The sequence below is a fragment of the Indicator indicator genome, chromosome 4 (genome assembly GCF_027791375.1).
Source record: "Indicator indicator isolate 239-I01 chromosome 4, UM_Iind_1.1, whole genome shotgun sequence".
NCBI classification, from domain to species: domain Eukaryota; kingdom Metazoa; phylum Chordata; class Aves; order Piciformes; family Indicatoridae; genus Indicator; species Indicator indicator.
Window position 1 is genome coordinate 11,389,237 of NC_072013.1, and position 17,587 is coordinate 11,406,823.

The 17,587-nt window shown below is 44.6% G+C and overlaps 1 protein-coding gene across 1 annotated transcript in view; it reads right to left on the reverse strand.

Moving 5' to 3' along the window:
- The window catches only part of LRP4 (LDL receptor related protein 4), a 63,841-nt gene that overhangs the window by 22,647 nt on the left and 23,607 nt on the right, over nucleotides 1-17,587 (reverse strand). The window contains exons 3-9 of the mRNA XM_054400256.1: nucleotides 17,369-17,515; nucleotides 7,139-7,255; nucleotides 5,074-5,187; nucleotides 4,543-4,659; nucleotides 2,121-2,249; nucleotides 1,286-1,405; nucleotides 1,031-1,156 (exon numbers count right to left, since the gene is read on the reverse strand). Coding sequence (XP_054256231.1) covers nucleotides 1,031-1,156; nucleotides 1,286-1,405; nucleotides 2,121-2,249; nucleotides 4,543-4,659; nucleotides 5,074-5,187; nucleotides 7,139-7,255; nucleotides 17,369-17,515 — 870 coding nt within the window. The remainder of the gene's footprint in view (nucleotides 1-1,030; nucleotides 1,157-1,285; nucleotides 1,406-2,120; nucleotides 2,250-4,542; nucleotides 4,660-5,073; nucleotides 5,188-7,138; nucleotides 7,256-17,368; nucleotides 17,516-17,587) is intronic.

Consider the following 17,587-nt stretch of genomic DNA (forward strand, 5'->3'; position numbering starts at 1 on the left):
GACCTAATGCAGAACTGCACAACTAACCTTACAGTAACAATAGCTGCATTCAACCACCTTGGCTTTGGTTTGAGGTGGAGAGGTTGAATTTCAGTGGCTCTGGAAGTTCGATGAGGCTTTTGCATGGCAACTTTCAATACCTCTACACACCTTTGTTACCAGGATGAGGAAAAAGAGTTACCAGCTTGTCTTTTAAGTACAATTGCTTTTTCCAGGACCACCATCTCCTCCACACTAGTGCTCATGACAGCTGACCAGTTTAGAACAGCTGCTGTCAAATAACGACAAAGTGTGCCTCTCCAGGTCCTCTGAGCTCAGCTGTCCTTGTAGAACACCCACTCTCCTCTCCTCAACAGGCTCCAACAAGGATTACAGTTTCACACATCCTTTTTGTCATCCCTAAACTCACAGTTTAAAATACACTGATTCAGAACGGTCAGTATGCACAGCTAGGTCCATGCACTGAAATGAATTCATGGATTTAAGAAGTGAAGACTCTAGACATTCCTTTAATCCCAACATAAAACTAGGGTCTGTTGAAATGCTCCTCTTCTCCATAACCAGTATTATATAAAGAATGGCTATATGCAAAATGATTACTAGAAAGAGACTCCTGAGCAAATATTTAAGGAGGAAGCTGGCATTCTCAACCTCCAAAAGACTTGATCCTTCACTTGCACTAAATACCCTTTTTGATTCCACTGCCTGTTAGAAGTGCTTGGCAGTTTTACAAGGCACTATGAAAGCTAAGAAGGACTGTCTAGACATAATCCCTTTGACACAGGTAGCACACACCATGTCTCTGAGTCTGAACAGAACCATCTCAGAGCTCAGCAGTAATTGGTGTAGGGACAGGATGGGAAGATACCAGAACCTGTCTGCAAGTATGTAAGAAGTCCTTTAGATCCCATTCTTCGGCAAGGACGGAAACTCTAGGCTGAACCCAGTGAAGCAATCCAACACAGACTTTACTATCTATTAGCTCCAGGATGAAAACATTAGCTATAAGCAGCAAGGCTGCAGGCCAAACCTGTGTTCTCACAGTTCTCCTCATCACTGTTGTCAGAGCAGTCATCCTCCCCATCACAACGCCAGGACAGACGGACACAGCGCCCTGATTTACAGCGGAACTGGTCAGCTGTGCACATAGATGTAGCTGAGTGACAAAACAAGAACATTACACAAGCAAGAAGGATCAGAAAGAATCCAATCCAAAAGCTAACAGTCCCAAACACTCTTCTGCATCCACAGAAACTGAACACTTCCACCAGTTGCCAGCACTCACTGCAGTTCCTCTCATCTGATTGGTCATCACAGTCGAAGTCTCCATCACACCTCCAGCCAGCATTAATGCACAGGCCGCTGTTGCACATGAACTCTCCAGAGCGACAAGGCTGGTGAGATGCTGCAGGTGTGGTAAAAGACATGAAGAGCAAACTCAGGACACAGACCAACATAACATCCCCAAGCCTGGAACCACCACTTTTACTGTTCCACCATTGTGGTACTCAGTTCTGAATGGACTCCTCTTGGAAGCTGCTTTAATTACTGTACACAGCGGTGTGCTGACTACACAGTTCCCATCACTACTCTCACTTTCACAAGTTCAAAAAAAAAAATAATGGAAGAGCCAGCTTATGTGTAAATAATTAAGACTGCAGCCTACACTGCAAACTCTCTCCAGCCAATGCAAAATCCATTTAGGTTTGCAATTTAGATGCTTAGAAGAGTATATAAGAAAAGGCTGGGAGATCTGGGGCTGTTCAGCATGGAGAAGAGAAGGCTGATCAATGTTTACAAATGCTTTCAAAGGTGGGTGTCAAGAAGAAGGGGTCAGTGTCTTTTCACTGGTGCCCTGTGATAGGAGAAGGGGCAACAGACACAAACTGGAACACAGGAAGTTCTGCCTCAACATGAGGAGAAACTTCTTTCCTGTGAGGGATAAAGGGCATTGGAACAGGCTGCCCAGAGAGGCTGTGGAAAGTCTCCTTTTCTGGAAACTTTTCAGACCCATCTGGACACCTTTGTGTGTGACCTGCTTTGGCAGGAGGGCTGAACTCGATCTCTAGAGGTCCCTTACAACCCCTACCATTCTATAATATCACTCTACACTAACTTACAGCAGTCAGATTCATCAGACCAGTCTCCACAGTCATCATCGCCATCACAGTGGTAGATGTCCAAGATGCAGCGTCCATATGCACACTGGAACTCCTCCAAGCTGCAGGTGGCAGCTGGAACATCTGATGCTAACAAGGGAATCAAAAGGGAAAATGCCTGAGATGACAGCACACAATCCAGTTCAGATGCAACCTTCTCAGTCTATTAACAGACTATCAAGTATTCAGTGGAAAGGTGTTGGAGATTATGAGCTGTTGCTGCACATCTCTCTCTGAGTTGCATTCCTGAGAGGAATTTGAACATTGTTTGTGCTCCATTGAGGGGCAGGTTAAGTCTATGTATAAAGACATCTGTGCAGACAATTTGCTAAAACAAAAAAAAAAAAGTTTACATAGGATGTTAGTCTATAAATACTAATTTTTCAAGACATTAAATTCTAGAGAAGGAAATGGCTATGAAGAAGGAAGGTGTGACAAGAAAGCAACAAAAGGGATCTAAGTGTCACCATCCATCACGAGGCATGTCAGAATGCAAGGTTAAAGTATGGAAAGATTCCTTTAAAAATTTAATAAAAATAAGCACTTGAAGATGAAAGGAAGCAAGCAAGCAGCAAGATGCCCAGGTCTGCACCTGACTTCTGAGGTCACTTTCCACCCTCCCTTTCCTCTCAAGCTCTTGCCAAAACAAGCCATGCCTTATCAGTAAGGAGCACTGCCAGGGAGATGACCCCAGACAAAGCCCAACAAACTTAGAGGCAAGGATTCACCACTGTCCTCTGTTCACCAGTTCACCATGAGGGAAGGGAGGAAAAATATTTTGAGTCCTACTCAACAGAATCTGACGCCTCTTCTCCTACTGTGAAGAGAATGAATGGCATGTTTCAGGCATATGAGTCTTGCAGCTGAGAAGCTCTGAAAATAAATCCATTAAACAAAAGGGAGAAGAAAGACTGACAGGCTGGAAAGTGAATTACACCTGCCTCTCCAATCTGAAGGAAGTGTGCAGAGGCTGCAAGCATGCTTTACTTCAGTGAGTATCCAGTGGCTGGATGCTAAAAAGTGAGCTAACACATACCTCACCAAAGGAGACTGAAAGGAGTGTTTGGGTCTCCTTCAGGTGAAAACAAAGTCAGGGAATTCTCATGTAGTGTGATTCAGTTGTAACACATACACTCACAAGAGAAACACACCCAAATAAACAAAGAACCGCCCAAAAAACCCACAAAAAGAACAGTGTAGTCCAACTTTGTACTAGATAAATGACAAGCAGGACTGGAGATAAGGAAAAGATGACAATCACAAGGAGGAAGATAAGAGAAAGGGAGGTAGCCAAACGGAGCTTCTAAGCAAGTTACTTCAAATGCCTTATAGACCCAACTGCCTGCCAGGACTGCAGAAGCACTGCAGCTCAGAGAAGCAGGGGCATCAGTTCTGGGTGCCCCTCCACTCATAGGAGGCAAGGCTGAAACACCTCCCATCTTTCAAGGCCTGCAGGGAAGTGCCAAGCAAGGCAGTGAGGAAGGGAGAGAGGGAAAGGAGGAGGAGAGAGGCTGGCTTCCTCTTAAAGCCCTTTCCTAGCTTAGAAATGTTTGCAGCCTCTGGCTCACTGCCAACTCTCATTATCTGGAGAGATAAAAGACCATTCCCCCATGCATCCACTCCCCCTACCCTTCAAGAGCTGGCGGCCCTGATCCCCCTCCCAGAGCCTTTTGAAGTTTCCTGCTATCTAGAACAAATTTTGCAAAATGCCTTTGAGAGCAGTGTGGGGGAAGGGACAACTGCAACTTTCAGAGACGCAAGAGAGAGGACGTGGGGGCTAAGACTCCTGTCCCACTTACTACAAGCCTGAGAAGGTGGAGGAGAAAACAACTGTTATGGGGCTCTCATGTGCCCACTTCCCCCATCAGTCACTTTTTGGACAATGTCTTCCACAAAGCATCCAAGTGAAGAGGGGCTGGGCAGGCAGGCAGGCAGCCCGCCCATGCAGTGTGCCAGCTAGGGATGTGCAGTCTCTGAGGATTCTGTCAATGGTCAGAGCTCTCTCTGAAATTTCATGCAGGAATCAGACAAGAGGAAAACGAAGGTAATGGTCTTCCCCCCTTCCTCCTTGCCCTCCAACTCCTACAGTTTTGTACAGAACTGTATTCGGTAAAAACATCAGCATCTTGCTCTGGCTCAAGGTCACACAGCTATAGAAAGGAGATGAGAAGCAGCTGGCCACAGACAGTGCCCACGAGGTAACATGAGAGATAAAACCATTTTCGTCTGCCCTCTCGGGCAGGCAGCAGAAGCCAGCACAGCTGCCAGAACAGGCAGGACTAACTTGTGTTTCATCTCTACTGCAGAAAACATGCCAAACCCCAAGACAGGAGCAGGACCAAAGAGCTATTTCCTGGGGTTACAAAGTAAGGAGAGAACTTACGGCAATTCTCTTCATCAGAGCCATCCTTGCAGTCTGTGTCACCATCACAGAACCAGTGCTCAGCTATGCAGCTACCATCACTGCAACGAAACTCCTTCTCTGAGCACTTTCTCATATCTGCAGAGACAGCAACACAAACAAAGCCTTGGCTTTTCTCAGGGTACCCAGGAAACAACCTCACCATTCTCCTGAAGCTCAGAGGGCACCCACAAACAGGACTGCTCATTAAATCTTACATACACAACGTCACACAGTCCCTAGGCAAAACCATCACTGTTCATTTAAATGATGTAAGTGTGTTGGTTTCAAAAGAAATCCAAAGGACTTCACAATGTCATGTTAAGGAATAATGAGTCTCAAGTGATTTTTTTGCCTGGCAGGTAAAACACACAGCCTGAGGTCCCAATCAGCCAGCCCTGGGAACAGAAGCCCAGTCCAGACGAGCCAGCTGTGAGCCCTTGCTGTGCTGAGGGATCCTATAACCATGCAGGCTGGAGTCTGTGCACAGACTGGCAGTGCCACACTACTCACCACACTGCTCATCGCTGTTGTCACCACAGTCGTTGTCACCATCACAGTGCCACAGGCTCCGGATGCAGTACCCATTCTGACATGAGAACTCATCTTCCTCGCACTCCCGTGGAGCTGCAAGGACACAACAGAAGTAAGGTGAAGGCAAGGCAAGAAGATTTGTCTTGCAGAACACCAAGTACGGACACGTTACAAACTGAGCAACTTTGTCCTCCAAGGACACCATGACATCAGAGAGCTGATTTCCCTTCCCCTATCCATACCAGGAAGGCCATTGTAAGATTTCCTGAGCTGGAGGAGGTACCTGGAACAGAGAGATGGAGCCCCCCAGCCTGTGCTGGTATTCTAGCAAGGCCTCAAGCCAGGCTCAAGAGACCTCTGCATCGAAAAAAAGGTAATGTAGGTCACTTTCTAAAAGAATGAATAGGCCCTATCATTATCTAAGACATAATTGCTGGTAGAATTATAGCTCCACCTTCTTTTCACAATGCCAAAGCTATCTTCAAAGGAAAGGAGACATTCATTGAAGAGGGAGAGAGAAAATTGAAACTTCCTCTTCTGAAGTCCTCAATATTTCCAGCCTCATTCCACCCTCTTTGCCAGTTTTCTAAGGAAGCTTGTCTGCAGACCAGTGAGGAAAAGGAAGGGACTGAAAAATTAACACCTGAGAACCACAATCCAACAGAAATCCTTCTATGGTTATGTGTTAGTCTGCATGGTCCCTTGAGAATCTCTTATTCACAGAACCTTGCTTTCTTCATTCGTCTCCAAATATTTTGATCATGCCCTTCTCCATTGCTGTCTCAGACATGAGGGCATTTCAACTCTTTTCTGGAAAACAGAAGATCAAACAGGCCCAGACCCATCTACCTTTTCTTTCACAAAAATCTCCCAATAGAGTGCAAAACTGATCCTAGTTCTGCAATCCAAAGCATCACACAGGAAGTGAAAACCTTGCTTCCCAGTCCTTTACCCAAAAAGGAAGGCAAAGATCAAGGGCATACTGACCAAATAGTGAATTAATTTCCAAGCTCAGATTTGGCATAGAATACTTTATAGCCAAGAGATTTATTTGTGCATTTCTTGAGCTGTGGCTCCTCCATCAGAGCCACTCCAGAGCACCATGGACATAACTTCTTCAGAATTAAAGGTCTACAATGTTTATTAAGCAGCTGCAACCATCTCAGCCAGACAGCAAAATAGATCTGCTCCTAGCTGTAAGTCTGAGACCAGCCCTAGCAACCACTGCACTTTCAGAGAAGGCAAAGTTCCAGTGCTTCATAGCACACTGTCTCTCTGACATGTGCTGCCACATATGGACCTGACAATGCATTGTGGAGAAAGAAAAAGTTGTATCTCTGAACATCCTTTGCTAATGGAAGCCAATCACAAGTAACCTTTGTCCTCAACACAAAGAGGAAAGAAAGGGGCCAAACTCCAAAGACTCAACCAAAATTCTCTCCATCTGTGGAAGCACAAGCTCATAGCTAGCAGCCTGCCATGGCAACTCTTTTGAAGAGGGCACCTCACATGGAAGCAGACAGCTTTCATGGTAACCCATCCGTTTGTAGGCAGCATCCCTACAGCACCTTCCTCTCAGGGAACTTTATTTGAAGGGAGAAGATGCTGGGGACAGCCCAGCACAGCAGAAAAGTCAGACGGCAGAACCTGAGGCCACAGGAAGTCAGCCAGACAGGCAGTTCAGTAGGATTTGGCAGAAGTTAGGTGTTTCCAGAACAGGGCAGGACACGAAGTGCTCAGCTCAAGGAAATGCTTCATGGGATGTTAACTAGCAAGGCTTCAGGGCATAAACGGTTCTCCAGCTGGATAGAGAAGCACTCCCTCCCCCAGGACACAAAACTGAACAGCAAGCCAGGTGCCAGGGTGGCAGGGCTTACGGACATCAGGTACACACCTGTCAGAGGCAGGATATAGCTTATTAGGAGCCAAAGGTCTGATTCAGTGGATAAACTCTTACATTCCTGTAAAAAAAAGTCAACTTTCTCTAGCTATGGCAGGCAGGCACTGCACCCACCCACCCTCCACCCTTAAAGAGGTGACTTACGGCAGTCCTGTTCATCAGAATCATCCTCACAGTCGTTGTCTCCATCACAGACCCATGACCGGCGGATACACTTCCCATTGTCACAGTGGAAGTCCAAAGGGGAGCAAGTGGGTAGCACTGCAACAGCAAAGAAACACCTCATGGAGATGCAGCCAGCCTCTTTCCTCGAAAGCAAGTACCTTCCCTCCTAAAGAAAGAGTGCTACACCTCTTAGAAACAAAAGGCATATAATTTCAAGTCCTGAAGAAGAGCTGTTCCTCAGATGGGGACCAGGATAGATCTGTGGCTTGACAGTCTCTTCCCCAGAGAAGCACTGAACCTCCTACAACAAAGCAGGCACCACAACTCCCCCACTCAGTTCCACTTTTCTCTTTCACCCCTGAGCCTGCCTAACTGCACGTTTTATATAAAAAGCAAAAGTGCACTATCAAGGAACAATGAGTACAAGATGGAACACAGGAGGTTCCACCTCTACATGAGGAGACACTTCCTTATGGTGAGGGTGATGGCTTGAGCACTGGAACAGGCTGCTCAGACAGGTTGTGGAGTCTCCTTCCCTGGAGACTTTCAAAACGCACCTAGATGTGTTTCTATGTGGCCTGCCCTAAGTGATCCTGCTTTGGCTGGGGGGTTGGACTTGATGATCTCTGGAAGCCTCTTCCAACCCCTAACATTCTGTGATTCCCTGCATGCTTCCCACTGCAGTCCATCCTGTTTCTATTACACAGCAATTTCTTCAGAGTGAGAACTATCAGAAGCAATGATGGTTTTGAGAACAGGATTTTGCAAGGTACATGGAAGCATGTGTGTGTGTTCAGCATAGGGACATCATTTTTGGTTAACAAACCCGCAAGCAGAAGCTTAGAGGAAATCACTGCTAGGGATAATTTGATGTACCTCATATGTGGCCAACAGACTCCAAACCTTGCTACAGTCTTCAGAAGGGACAGAAGAAGGGGAAAGACATGGGATGAGGCTTGCCTACACAAGAGTCTGCTGGCAATGGAGTGGAACCAAAACCCACAGAGGCCTGGAGCTACAAAGCTGGAATTCAAGGGGGAGCATCAGCCATATCCTTCCCCCTAAAGATGAGAGGAACACTCAACCCTAGGAGGTTCATGCTTTTAAGTGCTGCCAGCTGTGGTAGGGAAGGGGCTGCACAAGACTGTTCCTGACAGGTGGGTTCTCCAAAAAACAATATTCACTCAGCAATGCAAAGGGGCAAGGGCTGGGGAGGTTAGTGCCTGAAACCCTTTCATCCCAGCCCAGCTTGCCGACAGCATTGCCCATCTGTCACCAGGCAGGCCAGCCCTCTTCTGCTATGCTGCTACTTCTTCCCCTGCCAGCACTATCCTGGAGGTGGGAGCGTGAAGGGAGGGAGGCAGGCACACAGATAAGGTGAAGACAGCAGCCACACATACTGAGAGAAGAATTCAATACAGAGAACAAACAGGCACGTTTTCAGCTTCCTCAGCCCTCCACTTCCCCTTGGCCCAGCACTGCTGCCAATGTCCTGTGAAAGCAGCACAGATTACATGATACAGAACCATTCACTGGTCTCTACTGCAGTCCCTCCAACGCTTCCTGTCATGGGCCTTGCTCTATCATCTCTTTTCCTAACTGCAGATTCTGATCATCTTCTCAGGCTGTTCCTGCAGGTTACAGTATGATAGACATAGGCATGTCTGCATCTGAGAGGACATCACTGCAGTCATCACTGCTCTCCATGCTGAACCCTGCACTAGGTGAGAAACTACAGAATGTGGCACTGGCCCTTGAGAAAAGGTCCAGAAAACTTACACACAAGAAGTTCCACATCAACATGAGGGAAAACTTCTTTCTTGTGAGGGTGACAGCACTGGAACAGGCTGTCCAGAGAGGTTGTGGAGTCTCCTTCTCTAGAGACTTTCAATACCCATCTGGATGCCTTTCTTTGGCAGGAGGGGCTGGACTCAATGATCTCCAGAGGTCCCTCCTGACACCTACCATTCTGTGATTCTTCCCATCATGTCCAGGATACCCCATGCAGATATACATCCAGGTCAAATTCTAGGCCCCAGAGAGGCAAGCACACAAACCTGTCACACAGGTTTGACAGCACCCCAGTCTTCCAATGGCTCGTCCATTTCCTTACATTGCATTTTCTCCCACCATCCCTGTTCCACTGCATCAAAATGGAGAGGAAAGCAGCTTTCCCTTCTTCCCTAGGGCAGGGAGGAGGGGAAAACACTCCATTTCCCAAACGCTGCTTCCAAACAAAACCAAGAACGATTTTTTGTTCAGAGGACCAGTCCCACAGAACAGTTCTCTCTCCCCAAGCACAATTTCAATACTTTGCACACTGAGCAAATCTTCTCTGGCCTCAGCTGCCGTTTCAGGACTAAGACCATCCCCCCCAGCACATGCTTTTCTGTCTGCTCTCCCCAGTCCCAGCGTGACTAATCACCAAAGGACTGCACAGGAGCCACCTGGAAGCACATTTGCATACTGTCTCTCCAGGGGAGAATTCTTCAGGCTCCCAGAGGGTTAGGCCATTAGCGCTGGTTCAGGGCAGGCACCATTATCCCACTGAACTGCTGTGTCCCTTCATGACATCACAACACAAAACGAAATTCCACCCCTACCAGGAGCAGTTCAGCCAATTTCATACTCCCCCTAAATATAAAAATTGAGCTTCAAGCACTGGGAGGGGGAGCAGGGGGATGAGGGTAAAACACAAAGGAGGACTTAATTCCCACCCCAGCAGACATCAAGTGTGTGCCAGCCCAGACAACACCAGGGGGGTAGATAAATCCACTTCTACAGGAGTTCACCTTTAAAAGAGGAAGAAAAAACACAAATCCACTTAAGACAAAAAAAAAACCCAAACCAAAACAACAACAACAAAACCAAAACAAAACAAAAACAAAACTAATGAATGAAGGCTGATGTTTCATAGAGCAGAGGAACCGCCAATGGGATCAGGGCAGGGATCATAAACTTGTAACCTGACTCTAATAATGGTCAGAAACAGATGCTTCACAAGAAAATGCAAGATATTCCAGGAGCAGCTTTCACACGGCGGCAGTCTTTTACTCTCTCTAACCTCCGCTTCCCAGCTTTGACCTCCCAGTCCACAAACCCTTCTCCCCATTCAAAAGTAAACTGCCTGCACAGAAACATTCTTGTGTTTCTTCCTATTCTTTCTACAGACATCAGGCTTCAGCTCCACTGTACAGCTCTTTGCTCTAGGATAATTATTCATCCCTTTTGTTCTTCATTAATTACTTCATATTTTGATTACTTTTATTCCTATTGAATTAAAGCTGAAAGCTTACCACTAGCTCAGAGTTAATTTTTAGTGCTGCTGTAAATATTTCCAAAGTGTTTGGACAATTGAAGCTAAGAGGAAATTCAAAAGTTAAGAAGTCACACTTCGGACATTAAAACCTCCACTATATTTTGTTCTGACATCATGGAGCAGCTACACAATTTAAGTGTATTGCTTTAACTCATGTAACTCATAAGTCACACTTTCGTGGTCAGAAGCAGAGTACATGGCAGTAGGAATTTCACTGCTAAGATGAAGCAAGACCTCTCTGGACAGGAAGACCAGGAATATAACCTACATAGTCTCTTCCCAGCTTGATACTGATGCTTGCACGACCATGGGACAGTTCTCTCTCTTCAGCCCCACCTCCCCAACCTAAGAAAGCTGCAAGTCCTTCATGGGCACTGTTTCCACTGATGGAGAAAGCACTCACCAATTGCACAAACCTGCTTTCATCACTGCTTATAGCAGGATAAACACAGTTAAGCCTCATCCCCTCTTCCCTGCCCAATTCCAGCTTGATCTCTCCACATCCAAAGAAACAATATTTTCCTAAAAGAAATGGGCAAAGGCAAGTCCTAGGATGCAGCTGAAGACAGACAAATGTCCAGACAGACAAGGACTAACCCACCCCCCAAAGAGCAGGGAGACAGGATGGGGAACAAGCCCAAAGAAGGGGAGCTGACAGGATGAGCTAGGCTGGGCAGCAACAGCCCAAAAAAGCACATCTGTCAACTGACAGCGCAACACAAAAAGGCCTTTGAACTTCCAACCACTTCCCTGAGCTCGCTCATCCCTCTGCATGGTCACACTGGACATCATCCAAGGTTTCAGCAAAGCTAGGTCTCTCGTAAGCCTGCTATTCCTCCCCCTCTCCCAACTCCTATTACACAGGGCACTCTTTTATGGCCAAGCAGAAAGGGAAGGGGGAGGGCGGGGGGAAAAAGGAAGTTTATAAGGTGAAACGTAGACTCAATCACGTTCCACTGTCCTTTGAACACTTTATCCCTGGTGCCTGTGGTTAGCAGGTTGCTTTGTACCCAAAGACAGTGAGCCACTGGAGTTCAGAGCTTGGAATGCAGCAATTTGAAACACCTCAAATCTCACTCATGTGAAGAACGAGAAGTTAATTTTTAAAAAGATAAATAATACAAACTCAAAAAAATAATCATACCACTTAAGAGACAACTGCAGCCTGACACCAAGCTATGGCCACACTGATCCATATGTGTGAGCATATATGCACACACAGACAGAGATTTGTTTGCTGAGATCTGTACCACAGTGTGCAGTAAGTCCAGAAACCATTAATCCGCTCTCAGGAAGAAATAGGAGACACTGCATTTTACTAACCACATTTTGAAAAATCTAGTTCAAGAACAATGTAAACTGTTTCCAAGCATGCTGCTGAACAGTATTTAAAGATGTTGCTGGTCAAGAGAAAAAAAAAAAAGAAAAAAAATTAAGAGAGTATTGGCACCCAATCTTTCACAGCCCTTTGATCACAAGCGCTCTGCCTGAGGGGGCACTGCATTAATTTTGATGCCTTTTAAAGGAAACGCATGTCCTCCAAGCCCAATAAAATGAACTATGCTTGCAGATATGGAACTGGTGTCATTTCAAGAGAAACCTGTGAACTTACATTAAGCATTCCTAATTAGTAAAACTTGAAGTTTAGCAGTGAAACTTGACCTGAGCTCTTGCATCTGACCTCAATATTGGTGACTAAATGAAGGGCAAAGGGAAGATCATTCTTTTAAAAAGTTTTCATTAATTTTAGTAAAAGCTATGTGAGATTCTTATCTTTACATCACCTCAAAAAATTTTGTCATGGGACTTATAAGCAAGGTTATACTGATAGCCTTGTTCCTAGCAAGGAAGAGACCCTCTCTCAGGCTTGAATGACGTGTGGCTCAACAGGAATTGCCCAAATTTCCCAATAAGATGGGAACAACAGACTGCTTTCAGTAAGCTTTAAGATAAAAGGAGTAAATCTTCTTCAGTCTCTTTAAATGCAAAATTATTGTACAACAACACACAGAACTAAGCAAGGAAGTCTGTGTCCCAAGGAGCTACACATTTACAAGCTGATTAGGTATGATAGAGATCCAAAATTCAGTTCAAGAAGGCTCTGCTGGGGGATAGTTACAAGGGGATTTGGTGTATCTTAGGAGAAACATAACTATTTATCAATCCTCAGGCCAAGTTTACTCAGTTGTCCTTTCACCCTTGCCACAGGAAGTAAGACTCATTCACACCACACTGGACTTCAAAGCACATGCAGGAGGGCAGAATGAAAACCATTCCTCTGCTTGCATGCGGCTTTCGTTAAGGACGGTCCAAAGCAGCGTCTGCTGGCACAAGGCAGGAAGGCAGCTGAGCTACTTTGTGCATGTGTAGCAAGGGCTTCCAAGCCAGACACTGTCAGCAAGCCAGAGAGCTGACCCCAGAGAAAGTCTATGAAGCTGGCATGACAGCTGGAAGGTCACTTATTACTATTATTACTATAGCAGCCTGCCTTGCAAACATGATCCAGAGCAGGAAGTAAACATGTCACAGAATAATTGGCTGCCATCACAGCATGGCACGAAAAACTGTTCTTGTCACAGCCAGGTAAGCAGAGGCAGGGCTCTCCCAAAAACAATGAAAAAACACCTATAAGAAGCAGACATTCTGAGGGCATCAATAGAAGTGGAAAATGTCTGTGGGGTCCATAAAGGACAAGAGTTGGAACACAAAAACAAAACAAACAACTTTGTGCAACTAACTCCGAAAGTGGGACTTTTAATTTGTTGTTTGTAACATAACATTAAAAACAAACAAAACCAACAACAACAAAAACCAGCAAAACACCCACACCAGATCCTGCAGAGCTGCAAATCCTCTCATTCACTGCCAAGTATGTTGCCTTTTTTTTAATTTTTCCCCAAACAGTGCATTTCAAGATATATGTTGTTCTTTAAATGGAGAGACAGATTACCTGTTTAAGGGCAGACATTCTCATTAATTTAGAATTTAATAAACTCCTATCAACTACTGAAGCATATGCAGTGCTATATAGACAGAGATACAACACTGAATCTTGATAAACTAATTTTCACCTCTCTCCTCACTCCATTTTTCACTTTCTTGCTTTATGATGAGTCTAGCAGCCTAATGTCTTCTCACTCTCCTGTCCACTTCCCAAGGACATAAACAGAACTCTCTCAGGAACTCATTCTTGTCATTGTATTGTCTTGTACATGAGCTCATACACTGAGGGAAAAGTAGCCCTTAAAACAAGTATGTTGCAACTTTCTTTTTCTGCAAAGTTAGGACATCCACAGGAAGAAAAGGAAAATCCTGTGACTCTGTAAAACTAGCTTGCAGCAGGCCAGTGGAAACATGGGTTTCCCTGCAATCATTTCCACTCACTTTTATGATCAGAGACATCTACTTGATATTGTAATTCTTGTCTTTAAAACTTAAGAGCTGTGCTTCCATACATTGCTGAAAAACAATCTCAACACCTTTATCTAGCATCCATGAAAAGTCAGCATAAGTGGTTGCACAGCCTTAGGTTTGTGAGTCAGAACAAATCACTGGGCTCACTCCAGCATTGGGACTAGACCCATGGTTTTTGAGGAATCTCACAATTTATTTTTTTTTTAAATGAAGTGTTCAATATATGTGGGGCTTATAGGATGACAACTCAAATGTACAGCTCAGTATTTGTATTCAATTCACCAATTTTGGACCTTGTATTAGTCAGTAAATAGAAAACACCTGAAGTTCAAGATAGAGAAGTGGTCCAAAATTTCACTCCAACCAGAACATTACATAGATGTCACAGGCAGATGGGCCAAGGAAGTAAACAAAATCTGTGAACTGACCATTCTTGTGTACCATGTGCAAGCATCAGTGTTGATCTGTGAGAAGCTTAAACTGATTTAAAATTGGAGTTGCTGTTCCAATGGGCTCACATCCCACCCCTTGTCTTGCACTCCTGCTGCCTTCTTTATGCTTTGGCACGATCAGCAAACAGATCAAATGGAAAACTGACCCCACACCTTCACAAGGGTCACGTATGTCAAGCGAAAGAGAGGGATTTAACAATCTGCTCCAGCAAAGGGTTTCAGAGCCATAATAACCAAGATAGGAAATAGTGCAGACAACTACTATGAATCTACAGTGTAGCACCAATCTAGTTCGTACAAGCTAACAGCTACCATGTATCTGAACTCATAACCAGCACCTACTCAAGGCAAGATTCATCAGGCTTAATAGAGTCAGTGTTTCTAGGGCCCCTGCACTGCAGCCTCACATGTATGTGCTGAAGCCATTCACTTCATTTTTCTGTAGTCCTTAGCCCCACTGCTTAACATTTTAGCTTTCTTCTCTCCACTAAATTGCTTTCAGAGTACTTCTGGCTGTCAGCTGAGTAAGCTGTTTTCTTTGTACTTATTCTACTACAATGTAAGATTGAAAAAAAGAGAGCTTATATTCTAGTCTTTGCCCTTGACCACACTTCTACTGTGTGTAAATGCAGCTCTATCTTTCCTCCCACCTACTGTCCGCCTCTGTAAATGCTAGCTTACCTCTCGCAGCACTGAACTGCAGAAACCTACAGCATAAGTTGTGATCTGACTGAGAGGCTTAAACATTCCCATTTTACACATGCTGTTTTCTATAAATCTCCTTTTGCTTTAGTCTTATTCCTCCCTTTGCCTTAGTAGAAACTGTAAACTAAAGGTGGCAGAAGTCAAACCCTGTTCCTACGTTCTCTGCCTCACTTGGCTGTCTGCCTCTACTTCATATAAATTCCCAACCTCCAGTGCCTGAGAGTATTAGCAGATAGATCATAGTTCACTAATGCTCCCTAATTTGCCCAGCTTCTGTTCAAATGCATATGGGCCAGATTTCCTTAATCTATTAATAACCACAGCTTTACTGTGCAAGACCAAAAGGTCTGTCTCATCCAGACCACAGCATGAGACACGATGCAACAGCAGATGCCACGAGAAGAGTGGGAGGACATGGCATGCAAGTAAACCCTCTACTGAGAAGACAAAACCTGCCTCTATTTTTCCACACAAAGAATTCCTGAACAAGAGGTGCCATATTCACCTTTTTCATCACTTTGTGGATTTTACATCCACAAATTTGTCAGATTGCTTTCTGAGATTATTTGAAATTTCAGAATCGATGTTCTGTTCCAGTCCTACCACACTTGATTAGCTCAAAAATCTTTGGCGATAGATTTTGTTGAAGTACAAAGCAGGCCTTACCAACACATATCTCTTGTCCAAATTGTTATTGAGTCTTTCACAGCATTCCAGTATATTTGTGAAGCACTGTCCCTTATAAACACCACCATACATCACCAGCTCCCCCACAAAAAAAATGGCGAACAAAAAACACCAAAACACCACATCAAAAAAACCCTCCCCCTGCAAAAAAAAAAAAAACAAAACACAAAAAAACCCCAACCCACCAACAAAAAAAACCCAACCAAAACCTACCACACACACCCCTCTCACCCCACCCCCCGAAAAGAATTACATAAAAGTCTTTTGCACTCAGTAAGAAGCCAGCAAAAAGCAGTTTCATTACTGGTTATGCCTTACCTCCCCAAGCCCCTTATTCCTCCTCAACTTCTCACTTTTCAGCCTTTACAGTTGAGTACAACCTCCTATCCCCTGTACTTTTGAGATTTCAATACTATTTTCTCAGTGCCCAGATCCTCATCTCCTCTTTCTTGTGCAAGGCAAGTTCTTAAATTTTCACTTCACTAGATGTAAACATGCAGGCTTTCCTTCCACTTTTTTTGAGTTCTCAGTTAAGGTCACTTTCTTGCCCAATAACCCTTTCAGTAATCATCTTTACACCAATCTAATCACCTCAGTTTGCAGGTAACCTATTTTTGAAAACCACATTTTTCACCCAAGGTCTTCCATGTTGCTCACTATTTCCAAAATTAGAAGAAACAGGAAGTGAGAAAGAAACAAATTTTCACAAAGCTGGGTTGAGATCTCCCACTTTCAAGGAGGAAGAGATTCTCCAAAGCAGTATTTCAAACATAAGGAAAGCTCCGTTCCTTAACAGCAGTCAAAAGTGTAAACCAGAGAACGATACAGAAATTTTCAACAGAGGAAGAATTCCTCAATCATGTTCATTGACAGGAGGCTTAAATCTTCAACACTAACGAAACTGGAGTAAGGAGTTCCATGCAATTTGACCTTTATTTCCACCCTTCAGTTTTACCATAGCCAGTGCACAATCCAAAATAATGGGAAAAGAGGTTGTCTCTACTCTCCTGGATCATGCTAAACCCACTAAGCGTTACACTTCTTAACAGCTCTCACCTAACTACGCTCATCTACACTGATCCTGACACTATGCAGATACACAGTAGCTGCAAGGTAACTTTCAGCAGATCCCAAGACCACTCAACGTTGGCTATAGTGCTTACAGTTCCCTCCCTTTGTAAGACAGCCAGGACAGAAGCTAGAATGTTACTTAAGAGAGCAGGCTCCCTCTATAGCTGTCTTCACACTGTTTATTTATTTTCCATTAATATTTATACCAAAACCCTGTAATTTAGTTCACAGGTAGCATTTCTGCAAAGGTAGGAAAAAAGAGCTACTTGTCTCTGTCCCTCCTCTCCCTCCAAAATATTCTTGTCCAACAGCCATCTAAAGCCGGCTGCAGAAGGCAGAGTTGGGCTTTCACTCTGCTTTATGCGAGTGGACACACTGACTTTGTTAGTCTCCAAGTACTGAAGTCAGTCAAAAGTACGTTATCTACAGCCCAAGAAATCCAGGCACACAATAAATTCAGTCCACAAAATCGGATGTGCCTGCAAAAACAGAGAAGCACCTGCGGAGAAGAAGTTAAGACATTCAGTTTTCAGAAACACAAGTCAGGAATGGGATTCTTACTGCAGCCATCTTCATCACTGTGGTCCCCACAGTCGTTGTCCCCATCACACTGCCACTGAGCAGGGATGCAGGTGCATTCCCCAAAAGCACTGACAGCACATGTGAAATGATTACGTCCACAGGAGCATTCAGTGCTACTTGTAGCACCTGTAAAGAAACAAAGGGGGGAGGGGAGAGAAAGGTATTTTTAAGAAATCCATTTATTTCAGGGTAAAATCA